The 13,644-nt window shown below is 56.4% G+C and overlaps 1 protein-coding gene across 5 annotated transcripts in view; it reads right to left on the reverse strand.

Moving 5' to 3' along the window:
• LMF1 (lipase maturation factor 1) overlaps positions 1–13,644 on the reverse strand; it is a 110,985-nt gene that overhangs the window by 39,312 nt on the left and 58,029 nt on the right. For all 5 annotated transcript variants that reach the window (XM_054455370.2, XM_054455369.2, XM_054455371.2 and 2 more), the window contains one exon: positions 13,249–13,397. In XM_054455370.2, the coding sequence (XP_054311345.2) occupies positions 13,249–13,397 (149 nt within the window). The remainder of the gene's footprint in view (positions 1–13,248; positions 13,398–13,644) is intronic.

Here is a 13,644-nt window from a genome sequence, read left to right on the forward strand (position 1 = left end):
TGCCCACACGGTGGGAGGAGGCTGAGGGTCTCTCTGGGGACACTTTTGTAACGGCCGCCTCCCATCAGCGAGTGCTCCCCTCCGCGGGCGTGCTCGGGTGTCGGGCCTGGCTCCTGGTACCATGACACTGGGCTCAGGGTTTCCATGTGAAATGGAATTCGGGGAACACGAACTGTTCACAGCGGAGGCCAGCCTGGGCCCGGATGAGCTGACAGGGCTGTCCTGGGCAGGGAGCCCCGGGGCAGGTGGGGATGGCCACGAGGGAGGAAGAGAGGGTGAGGGCACCCTCCTCAGGCAGAAGCGTGCGGTACAGCAGGGCTGAGGAGGCCGCGGGGGAAGGCCCAGGAGCCCCTGGAACGCAGGGTCCCAACCGCTGCGGTGCCAGTCACAGTCCCATTGCGGGAGACTGGCCTCCAGACGGTGGTGGGTGCAGCCTGAGGCCTGTGGGAGCCATCAGGACCTCCAGAGCAGGGGCCGGAGTTGCTGTTGGGATGGAATTTCCTCCTCTCCAGGGAGCACCAGCTCCAGCCTCGGTCTCCTGCCTGGTCGGGTCAGCCTCGGGCTCCCAGTAGAATCCTCCTCCCCAGGTCAGCCCGTCACGGGCTGGAGCCACATCTGTGAAACATTAATACCTCCCAGTAGCATGGAGGCCAGTGTTTGGTGATGGACCAGGGACCCCAGGCCAGCCGGGCCGACACAAAACCAACCACACATGGGAGGGCCTTCGGGGCGGCCACGGGCCCCTAGCCAGGGCCAGGCAGCACAGGAGCCGCCGGGTTCTCTGGCTACATGTGACCGAGAAGGCAGCAGGCTCTGCTGCTGTCTGTGCAGGACGACCTGGGCAGGGGAGGGGCGTGTCCAATTCCGAAGTGTTTGGAACATGGGGCCCGCGGGATTGGCGGGGGAGGGGGAGAGCCAGGAGAGGCTGCACCGCGCCCTGAAGGACGGCACGTGGCTGAAGTGACCGACGCCGAGAGGGACACGAATGAGAAACGGCATGGGAGTGGGACCAAGAGCCCAGCCTGGCCCTACAGGAACACTAAGCAACAGGCACCTGCTCCTCGCGTGAGCCAGACGGGACACCACCCACACGCAGGCTGTGCGGTCCACAGATGCGCCTCGGAGGGGTTGTGAGGCTCAGCCACCCCGCACACTGTGAAGGCTGCGTCTGGCGGGGCCACGTCTGGGTCCCGCATCGCCGTCTCTAGGGTCTTGCTGCACGCCCCCGCCCTCACATGCCCTGCGCCCCCAACGGCAGGGAGGGCACCAAACACCCAGGAGTGTTACTGTTTGAAGACCTGAAGGGTGAACTGCTTTAAAAACCGAGAGTCAGGTCTTCTGGAAGCTGGGTTTGCTCAGATCACAAAAGCACCGGAGACTGTTTCCCGCTTGGGCTCCTGTTCTGCAAACATGCATGAAAACAGCTGAGGGTGTCCAGCTGACCAGGCGGAGAAGGCCCCACTCCTCAAGGCACTGCCCACACCCAGGGGAGCTGCTGCTTCTGATGAAATGCACGGCTCCACCGGGCAGGGGCACAGCCACCGCCACCGCTCCCCCCACATGAGCACCAGCTCTGCTCCCTGCAGAATCCAAGAGTGGAACTCTATGGAGATTCAAACCAGGAAAAGAAGAAAAAAACAAAATAATTAAAATGTCATTCAAATTCTAAGCTGATATGAGACACTTAAAAATCTGAAAAATTCTTTCAGGAGTGGAAGATAATTATATTCCTCCCATCTATTGATTTCTCTCTACATTGCAGATGTCAGATTTTCCACGGATTTTTTTTTTCTTCCAGAGCAAGTGTCAAAGGAACAAAGCCTTCTTTGAGGCTTTTCAGCCGAAAATTAATTCTAAAAAAAAATGGCACAGACAGGCCAATAAACGCACCAGACCCAAAAGGAGCTGGGGACCCACGCTGCCCGTGCCACCCTCCCGCTCTGCTCGGCATGCTGGAACTTTCCAGGCCCAGTGACAATGTTCCCGCCTCGCAGCGTGTGGCTGCAGCAGCTCCTCTCCTGATGCCCGTGTGTCCTGGGACACACTTCCCCAAATCTGCCATCTGGAAACTCGAAGCGTCTGACAGTCGTATGCGGAGAAGGAACACTCTGTGGAGACCCCGCTTCTCTCACTTGGCCCCCAGAGGCTGCCATCCACCCTGCAGTGACAGCCCCCTGTGTGCCCTTGCACAGTGGCTCAGGACAGTCCCTGAAAGCAGCAGCTAACGTGGTGTTCGAGGAGGGGGCGCTGCCAGGCCTCCCTCCGAGCCACAACCTCCTCCACCCTTCTGGCGTTAGGGTCCCCTCGCCCATATCAGTGGCCCTTCCTCCCCACCTGTAAACACAGGGAATTACTCGCGACAGGTCCTGCCTCCGCAGGAGAGACTCAAAGGGGAGAGCTTTGCCCTGGAGCCGGGTCACAGCCCAGTGCCCCTATGAGCAGCTGCTGGCTTGTTGCAGCAGCCACTGCTTCTCCCCGAGTGCTCTGAGAGCTGGGGGTGGGTGGAAACTGTGTCTCAGGGTAAGGGGACTGCTGGCAGGCTCCGTGGGCACAGGCACTGCGGGGTCTATCAAGACCCTCTCGTCTCCATATCTGAGGGGGGCCCAGTTGCAGCAGGGGTGGCGCCTGGGGTCCCGCCTGGCTCCGTGGCTCTCCTGTCTTCCTGGGATGGTGTCCGCACTTTCTTGCCCTCATGCAAGAGAGAACTGGCATGGGAAGTGGGCTCTGCCCCTGAGTGCTTCAGCTCAGCACGCAGACTTCCTTGTGGCACAGCTGCACCAGGAGCTGTGTGCATGGCAGGCATCCTCTGCGTGGCGGGCGTCCTCTGGAGGAGGGGCCTCGCCTCTGGGCCACTTCATGCCTCAGAACAGTGGGCTGAGCATCAAAGTGCGGTGGGCCGGGGTCTCTATGGCTCCTGACGAAGGGGACCCAGGTCCCCTGTGGCTTCACATTAAGGACAAAGCTCTTCCCTCAGATACGCAGCTGACTGGCTCATCGACACTGGCTGGGCTCCAACTTGCAGACCAAGGGACCTGGGCCTGGACAAACGCCCTGGGCTTGCTTGCTGCCTGGAAGTGAATTCCCATGAGTTTGAAGGCAGCTGTTTCCTCCCCAAGCACCTGGAAAAGGCTGTCCCAAGCTGACAGTCGGGCCTCCGCAGAGCCTAGGGGACCCACGCTGTGGGTAGGGGCACTGACTTTCTGACCAATGCTGGCTGGGAGAGCCTGGGCTTCCGGGACCTAAGGCCTGTTCTCAGAGGCTTGTCTGTCTGAAAACACCTGAACTGCTCGTTCCCCCGGCTCTGGGTGTCCTCGAGGCCTTGGCTGCTGGGGCCCAGAGCAGCCCAGGCGGGGGCAGAGCCAAGGGGTGGCAGCCAGGCCGTGCAGGGGCCAGGATTTGGGGCACATGCTGTCAAGTCACCAGACACCATGAAGACCCCAAGAATCACCAGGCCTTGGCAGCTTAGTCGGGCGAGGGGAATTAAGAGGAGGGCAGTTCTCGCCATGGCGTGGCGTCTCTGAAGCACAGGTCTGCTGTAGACTCTCAGCCGCCTGTCTCTCTGACGGGATCGGTTTGCCTTCTGGAAGTTGCTGCCCTAGTCACCGTACCACGTAAATTCCTCTTGCTGTGATCACGGTTTTAACTTAGAAATCGGACAGAAGAGATTTTGGACTTACTGCATTTTTATTTTTACTTTTTGGCAAACAATGTGCACTTCAATAGAAACCTTCGGCGTGAACCCAGAAAGGCGTGTTCACGGTAAGCACGGCGGCTGGTTCTGTTACCGGGAGATTGCTTGAGCTGAACTGTGCAGTTGGGAAGAGGAATTACTAATGCTCTTTGTAGCAGAGTTTTATTTTGCACCCCCACAACCCAGGAGATCCTTTGAAGATTACAGGGGAACACTGTCCTGTGCGATCGTCCCAGGGGCTGCGCGGGGGGCTGCACGGGGATCTGAGACACCCTCGCCCTGGAGGCTGATGTGCTTCAGCCGCGAGGAGCACCCCGGCTCCTGCCCCAGCTCTGCCCACAAACGCCGGAGGTCGGAGGCACAAAGCACCTTCGGGGACTCTGGTCTGGGCCTCAGCCTCACAGGGGGCTGCAGCTGGGGGCCAGAGGTCAGGATGCCATAGACATCATTTTCTAAAAATTCCCACGACGCCTCCGTGCCAGAGTCAGAGGTCTGCCCCTTCCGGGTGGTGCATGTCGCCCTGAAGCTGATGGGCCCTGAAAGAAGCCCCTTTTCCTCTGAGCTGCCCGAGCTGCCCCCACACTGACACAATAAAGCAATTAGGATAATTACTCTTGTTCTGGAGTGTGGCTGCCCAGGACCAGGGCAGGCCTGTCGGGGAAACGGCAGCACATCTGCCTGATCCTGGCCTCACAGGGCTGCACGCCGATACTGATTCCATTACGTTTAATGTGATTTCACCAGCGGCTCTGATGCCAAGCAGCAGCCTGTGGACTTCAAAGTCAGCTCTTGGTGTTGGCAGCACCGCTCCACGTCTGCCTTTCAGTGCCGCCCATGACCCACACCTCCCATGGGCTGCGGACCCTCTGGGACGCTCGGGGGTGAAGCACACTTGGCGTAAAGCTCTTTGCAGACAGTCCTGGGCCTGTGGGAAAAGAGCAGACAACGAAGACGCAAACCTGTTGAGCCCCTGGCACCTTCCTTCTGACCCCACGAGGCTTGGGGCAGCAGCACACATGTGGGAGGCACGCGCCCTGGACGCGGGAGACCTCCTGCCCTGCCCGTGAGGGTCGGAGACTCCACTGCATGATGCCGCACACTCGGGCCTGAATCCCACAAAAGGTGAGCAGGTCTGGGTGTAAAGAGAGACGTGGGGCTCAGCTCCGACACACGTCCCAAATCCTGGCTTTCCTTGAGGAAAGAAGTCACTGCACCCGGCACTCCCCCTGCACTCTTCTTCAAGGGTTTTGTCCATCTGATCTAAGTTGTCACACTGACTGGCCTAAGGCTTCTGTAATATCCCAGGCAGCTCTTCATGGTGCCATCTTAGTTACTGGAGTTTCCAGGGCACCTGCAATCACACAGCCTGGCTGTGGCTCCCTGGCCTTTGCTCGATTCTGACCTAAAAATTGTTGACACTGTGGGCTTACATATTCCACATTTCAGCTGTTGCTTTTTCTTCTTGTGTTAATGAGGACCAAGACAGTTTGCACACAAGGAGCATCAGAAGGTCCTACCTCTGGGTGTTGTAGCCAGGTGTGAGCCCTCCAGAGCCATGAGCCGTACAGGTGTGAGTTTGGACATCTTATTTTATTTTATTTATTTTATTTTATTCTTTTCTTTTCTTTTTTCTTTTCTTTTATTTTTTGAGCTGGAGTCTCACTCTGGTGCCCAGGCTGGAGTGCAATGGCATGATCTTGGCTCACTGCAACCTCCGCCTCCCAGGTTCAAGCAATCCTCCTGCCTCAGCCTCCTGAATAACTGGAATTACAGGCGCCCACCCCCATACCCACTAATTTTTGTGTGTGTGTGTGTGTGTGTGTGTGTGTTTTTAGTACAGACGGGATTTCACCATGTTGGCCAGGCTGGTCTCGAACTCCTGACCTCAGGTGATCTGCCCGTCTCAGCCTCCCAAAGTGCTGGGATTACAGGTGTGAGCCACTGTACCCGGCCAGACATCACATTTTAACTTTGCCAGTTTTTGGAATTACGAGTTCCCTGGCTTCTCTTTATCCTCCTGTGGGCCTGCGATGCCTCTGCCAGGCAACACTCACGCCAAAGTGGGCTCCAGCAGGAATGGGGAGACAGTGGTGGTGAGCGTCTGCACACCCGCAGCCACCCCAGGACAGCCATGCGGACGCCCCCTCCAGACAGAAGCCAGGTGGGGAGTGAAGGGAGGGTTGGGAGGGGGAAGGTATAGAAAACAGATTTCCAGCTTTTCAATTCTCCAGGGGTCAAACTAAAAATCAAGTGTTCTCCTCTACTGATATTATCCAGGTCTGAGAATTCCCAGCAACAAGGAGCCTGGCTCAATTCCCAGAACATATGCAACGGAGAGCTCTGCACCCCAGCACAGCCCAGTTCATCAGGAGGAAGTGATCAACGGTGGTTTGGCTCCAGGGGGCCTCACGGAAAACTCACCCTCTGCCCCTGTGCAGGTGGCACAGAGGTGCCGGGACACAGAGCTGTGGGCTCCACCTACAGGTATCTGCTGCGTGCTGGCCACAGAGTAGGCAGACCCACCCCCGCCCTGAGACGCTGACGCTCTGTCCTCACAAAACCAGGATGGGGAAAGAAAGGGGAAATTATTTTTAAATAGCGTCATCAAAGGCCATCTGTTGCCTTAAACGCTGTGACCTGATGGCCACGCCATTGATCACGTCCTGAGTGAAAGAGACCTTCACTTTGACATGACTGAAATATACTCATTTAAAGCAGAAAACCCAGCCGAAACATGGGGGAGATGCTGCAGGGCTCTAGGAGAAGCCGTCTGTGTGTGCAGCCCTGGTGGGATGCAGGCTGGAGATGGCCCTGAGTCAGGAAGTCGGGCGAGGCCATCTGGGTCCACGTGGCTTCTCGGTGCTGTCCCCGAAGCTTAAGGCAAGGAGGGTGGAGAGGCGCCGCCTGCCCCGCCTGTGTCTGCGAGGAACCGTGGTGACTCCATGATGGCTTTGGCCCAGCCCCGGGAAGCCATGACCCGTACAACCTGAGGATCCACGAAGCCCAGCCAGGGCCGGCCCCGAAACCGGGTGGAGAGCAGTGGGGGGTGGGGTGGGGGTGGCTCTTGTTCCAGCACAGTCAGGTGGCAGCCGACCCACACATACAGCCAGCCTGGCCACCAGCACCGGGGCCCTGTTTGTTGCCCCAACCCGCCGACACCCTGTGGCAGTGGCAAGCTCAGCTATCCTGTGCATGGCACGGCCACGGGTTGGGGTGAGGATGCCCACTGCCTGCCGCTCCAGGGCCTGAGGGGAGCTCTGGGAGCCAGGCTTGCTCTGCCACGCGCCTGGGGTGGGCAGTCCTGGGCCAGCGCAGCAGCCGGAGTGAGACGGAGCAAGTACAGTGAGTACCAGGCTCTGCTCCAGCCCCCACAGGCCGATGTGTCTGGCCTGGCATTCTCCCTGACTTGTCAGCTTCCCAGCTCAGAGCCCTCACCTCACCTCATGCTCCTGGACGTCAAGGGGCACCAAGAAGCCACTGAGGGAACACAGTGTCCCCCACCTTGCTCGAGCCCACGAGAGGATGCAGCTTCCTGCAGCTGCACCCTGGGGGCTGCCTGTTTCAGGCTCTGGCTCTGGCTGGGCTGATTGTCTTTCCAGGGCTCAAAGCACATGGTTTTCATCGGGTGCTCAACCCAGGGAAGGCCAAGGACAGTCTGGCTCAGTGTGGTGACCTCTGCACTGCCTGTGGGGACGCCCGTCTCTGCTGCGTGGACGCCCGTCTCTGCTGTGTGGACGCCCGTGTCTGCTGTGTGGTGGTGACCTCTGCACTGCCCACGGGGACGCCCGTCTCTGCTGCGTGGACGCCCGTCTCTGCTGTGTGGACGCCCGTGTCTGCTGTGTGGTGGTGACCTCTGCACTGCCTGTGGGGACGCCCGTCTCTGCTGTGTGGTGGTGACCTCTGCACTGCCCACGGGGACGCCCGTGTCTGCTGTGGGGACGCCCGTCTCTGCTGTGTGGTGGTGACCTCTGCACTGCCCACGGGGACGCCCGTGTCTGCTGCGTGGTGGTGACCTCTGCACTGCCCGTGGGGACGCCCGTCTCTGCTGTGTGGTGGTGACCTCTGCACTGACGTTCTTGTGGGGAGGAAGTATCTCAGTTTAATTTCAGCCTTTCTTGCGGGGAGGAATTATCTCAACGTAGATTTGCTTGGCATTTCCCTACTAGCCAATGCATCTGAGGGATTTTTCAAGTGCTGTGATAGCCATTTGCATATTTCCTTTTGTGAAGTGCCTGCTAAAATCCTTTCCCTCTTTAAAAAATCAAATTATCTTTACTATTGAACTTTATGAATTCTTTATGTATTCCAGATACAGGTTCCTTGTCAGGCATAACGGCATTGTGAATATTTTCTCCTGATCTGTGCCTTGTCATTTTCTCGGTGGTGTCTTTTGAAGAACAGAAGACTTTAATTTTGAGGAAGTCCAGTGTATGTGTTTCTTTTTCTTTCAGGGTCTCACTATGTTGCCCAGTCTGGGCTTGAACTCCTGTGCTCAAGGGACGCTCCCGCCTCGGCCTCCTAACATGCTGGGGTTAAAGGTGTGAGCTGCTGCACCCAGACATCTTCTTCTTTTATGGTTAATATTTTCTGTGTCCTAAGAGACTTTTGCGTATCATAACATTACAGAATATTCTATATTGCCTTCAAGAAGTATTAATAGTTTTAGCTTTTATGTTTGCAATCCATCTCAAATGAACGTTTGTGTGTGGTGACAGAGGGGGGTTCACTTATCCAGGTGCATATCTGGAACTTCCACCACCAACTGTTGCAAAGGCTTCTTTCTCTCAGTTGAATTGACTTGGTGGCTTGTCCAGAAATCATTTGATCCTAACTTCGGTGTGGGACTATTTCTTGGTTCTCTATTTTACGAATGCAGCTATCTGTCCTCACGCCCTGTGATGGTTAATGCTGAGCGTCAGCTTGATTGGGTTGAAGGATGCAAAGTACTGATCCTGGGTGTGTCTGTGAGGGTGTTCCCAGAGGAGATTCCTATTTGGGTCAGGGGGCTGGGGAAGGCGGACCCAAGCTTAATCTGGTGGGCACCATCTTATCAGCTGCCAGAGAATATAAAGCAGGCAGAAAAAGGAGAAGAGGGGAGACGGGCCTACCCTTCCAGCCCGCATCTTTCTTCTGTGCCGGACGCCTCCTGCCCTCGAACATGGGACTCCAGGTTCTTCCATTCTGAGACTTGGGACTGGCTCTCCTTGCTCCTCAGCTTGCAGGCAGCCTATCGTGGGGCCTTGTGATTGTGGAGTTAATACTCAATAAACTCCCCTTGATATATATATATTTATCCTGTTAGTTCTGTCCCTCGAGGGAACCCTACACACACCTGTGTCACACTGTCTTCATCATGATCATTTTTCAGTAAATCTTGGAATCAAGTAGTGTGACTCCTGCATCTTATTCTTCTTCCAAATTGTTTTGGCTATTTAGGTCCTTGGCATTTCCATGTACATCTAAGAGTCAGTTTATCTATTTCTGGAAAAAACAATCCTTCTGGGATTGTTTGGGATGTCATGGAATCTATAGCTCAAATTGGTGACGATGGACAGTTTAACAATATGAAGACTGATTCATGAACATGGTATACCTCTCCATTTACTGAAGTGTTCCTTACTTTCAGCAATGTGTGGTATCTTTCGCGCATACAGGCTGCATTTCTTCTGTTAAAATTTCCTATTTTATGGTTCTGAATGTTATTATAAATCCTGTATTTAACATTTTCATTTTGACATTTTCTCCTAGCATACAGAAATATAACTGACTTGCCGGGCGTGGTGGCTCACGCCTGTCATCCCAGCACTTTGGGAGGCCGAGGCTGGTGGATCACGAGGTCAGGAGATCGAGACCATCCTGGCTAACACGGTGAAACCCAGTCTCTACTAAAAATACAAAAAATTAGCCGGGCGTGGTGGCAGGTTCCTGTAGTCCCAACTACTCAGGAGGCAGAGGCAGAAAAATGGCATGAACCCGGGAGGCAGAACTTGCAGTGAGCTGAGATCGTGCCACTACACTCCAGCCTGGATGACAAGGCGAGACTCCATCTCAAAAAGAAAAAAAAAAAAAAGAAATACAACTGATTTTGTGTGGTGGCCTTGAGGCATGCAGCTGATGTCCAGCTCAGGCGGGCACAGAGGCTGCGGCTTCTCCTTCCCTTCTGCTTGGCACCCTCACCTGGAGGGCCATGGGGCTCCCCCGAGATGGCTCTGAGGAACCCAGTGGTTAGGGCATCTGAAACCCTCCAGGCCACAGAACCACAGGTGCTGGTTTCTGAGTGAATCCGCCAAGCTGATGGTACGGCGCTGGTTCTGACCCAAGTGCACAAGCAGGGAAAGGGGTGTGCGTGCCTTCCTAGCTGGCTCTGTGCACAGGGCAGTTCCTCATCAACAGGTGGACACTCTGCTGCTGTCACTCTTTCTTATCAACTCACCCTCTGCTTTCCACCAAAGGAACATTAATCACACCCAACATAGGAGTCTATCAAGTAATTATACCTTTTAGTGCACCTGATAATTTCTTCTCCAGCTGGCACTAACAATCAATCAAAATGCCATAAAAGGTGCTTCCGATGAGCAGATGAGTCCCTGCATCCACTAGGCGCTGTGGGAGCTGTTCAACTCTTGGCACCAGGAGCTTTGCATACAACCTCCTGGCGGCTCCTCTGTGGGGCCAGCTCCTCTCCTTGGAGCTCTGCTTCTCTCCCAGGGCTCGGCCTGACACTGCCTCCCCCGCACGGCTGCTGTCCACAGAGTCCTTTGAAATGCCGCATACATATCTGTGCATATTCAAGCCAGCAGAGGGTGGAACCTAAAACTAAGTCCTGGAGAGATCAGGACCCACAGCCTGTGAGAGTATCTGTATTCTGGCTGGAGACAATGAAGAATTTCAATGTCCCATTAAAAGGAGCCATGGAAACATCTCTAGTATTTCTAATTAAATGGAAAAATAAACCCGGAGACAGCATCCCACTTTCCTGCGGGATCTGGATGCCGGGTTGCAGCTGTGCCTTCCTCCAACAAGCCACGGCCAACTGTCTGCAGCTACTCACTCACCCCTCAGCCAGGACCCTGCCCGACACCACGTCCAGAAGGCTCTGCAGCCACTCACCCACCCCTCAGCCAGGACCCTGCCCGACACCACGTCCGGAAAGCTCTCCAAAGACCCCACCCACCCATGTTTCCCTCCCGCTGTGCCATGGCCCCGAGCACACCTGATCGGGCAAGGAAGCAGAGATGAGAAGGCCCTGGCCCTTGACAAGCCCTGGGGGCCTGCTCGTGCCCTCGACGGGATGGGGCAGGTCAGGCCCTGCTGCTTCCAGTGCCCTCCCCAGACACCTGGCCTCATGGGCAGAGGCCGAGCTCACCAGCCCAGAGGTCACCACGTTGCAGCATGCGAGAGCGGCTCCTGGGAGGCGGAGCCAGCCTGCAGGGTTCAGACAGTAAAAACAGCGAGGACCTAGAGTAAGCACCCAAGACTCCCCACAGCCCCAGAAAACCAACCTGTCAGGGATGCCCTGGTGCCCGCCATCCACAGGTGTACAGTGACATCGTGGACGGGTGCCCACCACCCCTGTGCGGCTGGGGCAGGAACACCTGGGTTGAAGCTGGCATGCCACAGAGGGCAGGGAGGAAAGCTGGAGGCTCCCTGCCTGGGACAACCCTCTGGACACCTTGTCCTGGCGGGTGAGAGAGGCCCTGGTGTTGAGGTCCCTCTGTGGGTCTCCTGCTAGTGCAGCTCAGCCTGCAGTGACCCCTCCCAACCCCGGCAAGTGCTCATCATGAGAGGCCATGTAACCCTCCCAGAAAAGGAATAAAGGGAATTAGGCACTCGCATACCACCAGGGAGCACCTCAAGAAATGGCCAGTCTACTCCATGCACAGCTGACGTTTCTGCAGCACTGGCTAAGGGCTGGCGCTGGTGAGATGCAAGGGATGTGAGTGGGGGAGGGAAAAGGAGGGCGTTGGGGAAGATGGGAGCCACAGGGGGACAGAGCCCCGAGCTGAACGAGATGGAAAGAAGAGCTACGCCTAGACATGGACGTCACGGTGCAGGGAACACACGGTGAGGAATGCGCCCAGACAGCCCCTCACAGTGCACCAAACCACACTACACACTACAGCAAGCCACGCTACACAGAACCACGCTACACGCTACACCGAGCTGTGCTACACAGAACCACGCTACACGCTACAGCAAGCCACGCTACACACTACACTGAACCATGCTACACGCTACACCGAGCCACACTTCACGCTACATGATACCCCAAACCACGTGGAGTCATCACTTCCTGAGTCTGTGGCCAGTGCTGTCTCAGGACTGGGTGTCCAAAGGGTCTGAAGCCGCCCTGGGGGGACAGGGTGAGAGGAACTGCCCAGCATTCGGGCCCCCTGCCTGCGACATGACCTGAAGCTGAACACAGGCACAGCAGCCATGCCTCAAGGCCAGGGAGAGAAGAGGAACATTCCGGACTGAAGGAGTGGCCGAGACAGTGGCACACTCTGGCCGTGGCCCTGGCGTGAGCGCACTGTTGGGTGGGGAAGGGACAAGTTCCTTGGGGCAGTGCCCAACTCTTCTGTACGTCTTCAGCGAATCCTCCACGAAACACTTAAGCAAACAGATGCTCAGAGAGCATATCTGTATGACATGGTTTCCAACACAAAAACATGAAGATTTTATTATTCCAGCACAAAATTAAAATCTTACTAGCAAACAATGTGAAGTGGAAGAGAAGGTGAGAGCTGCGCAGCTCTGGTCAGTGTGGCAGGCGTCAAAAGGACCACGTCATCCTGTTTTTAAAGTGCACATCATGTTTTTGTGAACTCAGAGGTCACATTACTGAAGCTCAACAGGCGACTGGCATGTGTCTCCACCGTTTGCAGGGCAGACGCAGATCAGCAGCCCCTGGCTGGGCAGGAAGCACGCACAGCCTGCCGCCCCCACACCAGGGCCCAGGAGGGAACCCGCCACCCCCACCCCGGGGCTCGGCAGGAAACCCGCACAGTCTGGCCGTCCTGAGAGACGTCAAAGCCAAGCAGGCCAGGCACCCGGGAGGAAGGACGCAGCCAAGAGACCATGAAGAGGCCGCGCTTTCCCTGAGCGTCAGGACGGTGGGTCTCATGCCTCCCTCACCCTTGAATATGTCTGCCAACGTGCCCAGCATGGCCTGAGACTCTGTCATTTAAAAATGAGCTCTGAAATATTTTGGACACTCCGGGAAGCAAAGGAGGGCTGGTGAGGGAAGCTCAGGAGGGCTGGTGGGGGAAGCAGGGCGTCCAGTGCTCCTCTGAGTCTCCTCCTGAAACAGACTCAGAGGTGTGGTTCTTTCCCAGAAACAGGGATCATGAACATACCCGGGAAAACCCAGCCGGGTCCCCAGCATTCAAACACAGGCCCCTGAAGGGGCAGAAGAGCGCGCAGCTGGCCAGGCCAGGCCGACAGGAGGACAGAGGGCGGTGGGGGAGTGGCGAAACAGCCTCACCTCTCCTAGAAGCCGCACAGGTTAGAAGAGCCACCGTTATTCCCCAAACACCACGCAGAAGAGCTCCACTTACTGCTCCGAGCATGATCCTGAAGATGAGCCACCGGAAGCCCCACAGGACAATCCGGGATGTGGGGGTGTGCTGGGGCAGCCTCGACAGCCTCCACAGCGGGCACAGGAAGATTCCCAGGAACCCCGTCTCCAGAAGCTGGGAGTCCCATCCTGAAACGACGAGACATACCAAAGGTGAGTTAATGAAAGCCACACATTTCACAAAGAAATCATTTCAGAAACTCAGTTTAATGGAAACGGTCCTTGAGACAGGGCTGACCTTGCTACTGAGAGGCACCAGCCCCCACATATTAGTCTCAACATCGACACGCAAGGTCAGGTCTGCAGGAGTGGGAGCTGTGGCATGGGACCCGGGGCCTAGGTTGGGGCTTCCTGTGACCTTGGCACCCTTCGCCCT

The sequence above is a fragment of the Pongo pygmaeus genome, chromosome 18 (genome assembly GCF_028885625.2).
Source record: "Pongo pygmaeus isolate AG05252 chromosome 18, NHGRI_mPonPyg2-v2.0_pri, whole genome shotgun sequence".
Classification (NCBI taxonomy): domain Eukaryota; kingdom Metazoa; phylum Chordata; class Mammalia; order Primates; family Hominidae; genus Pongo; species Pongo pygmaeus.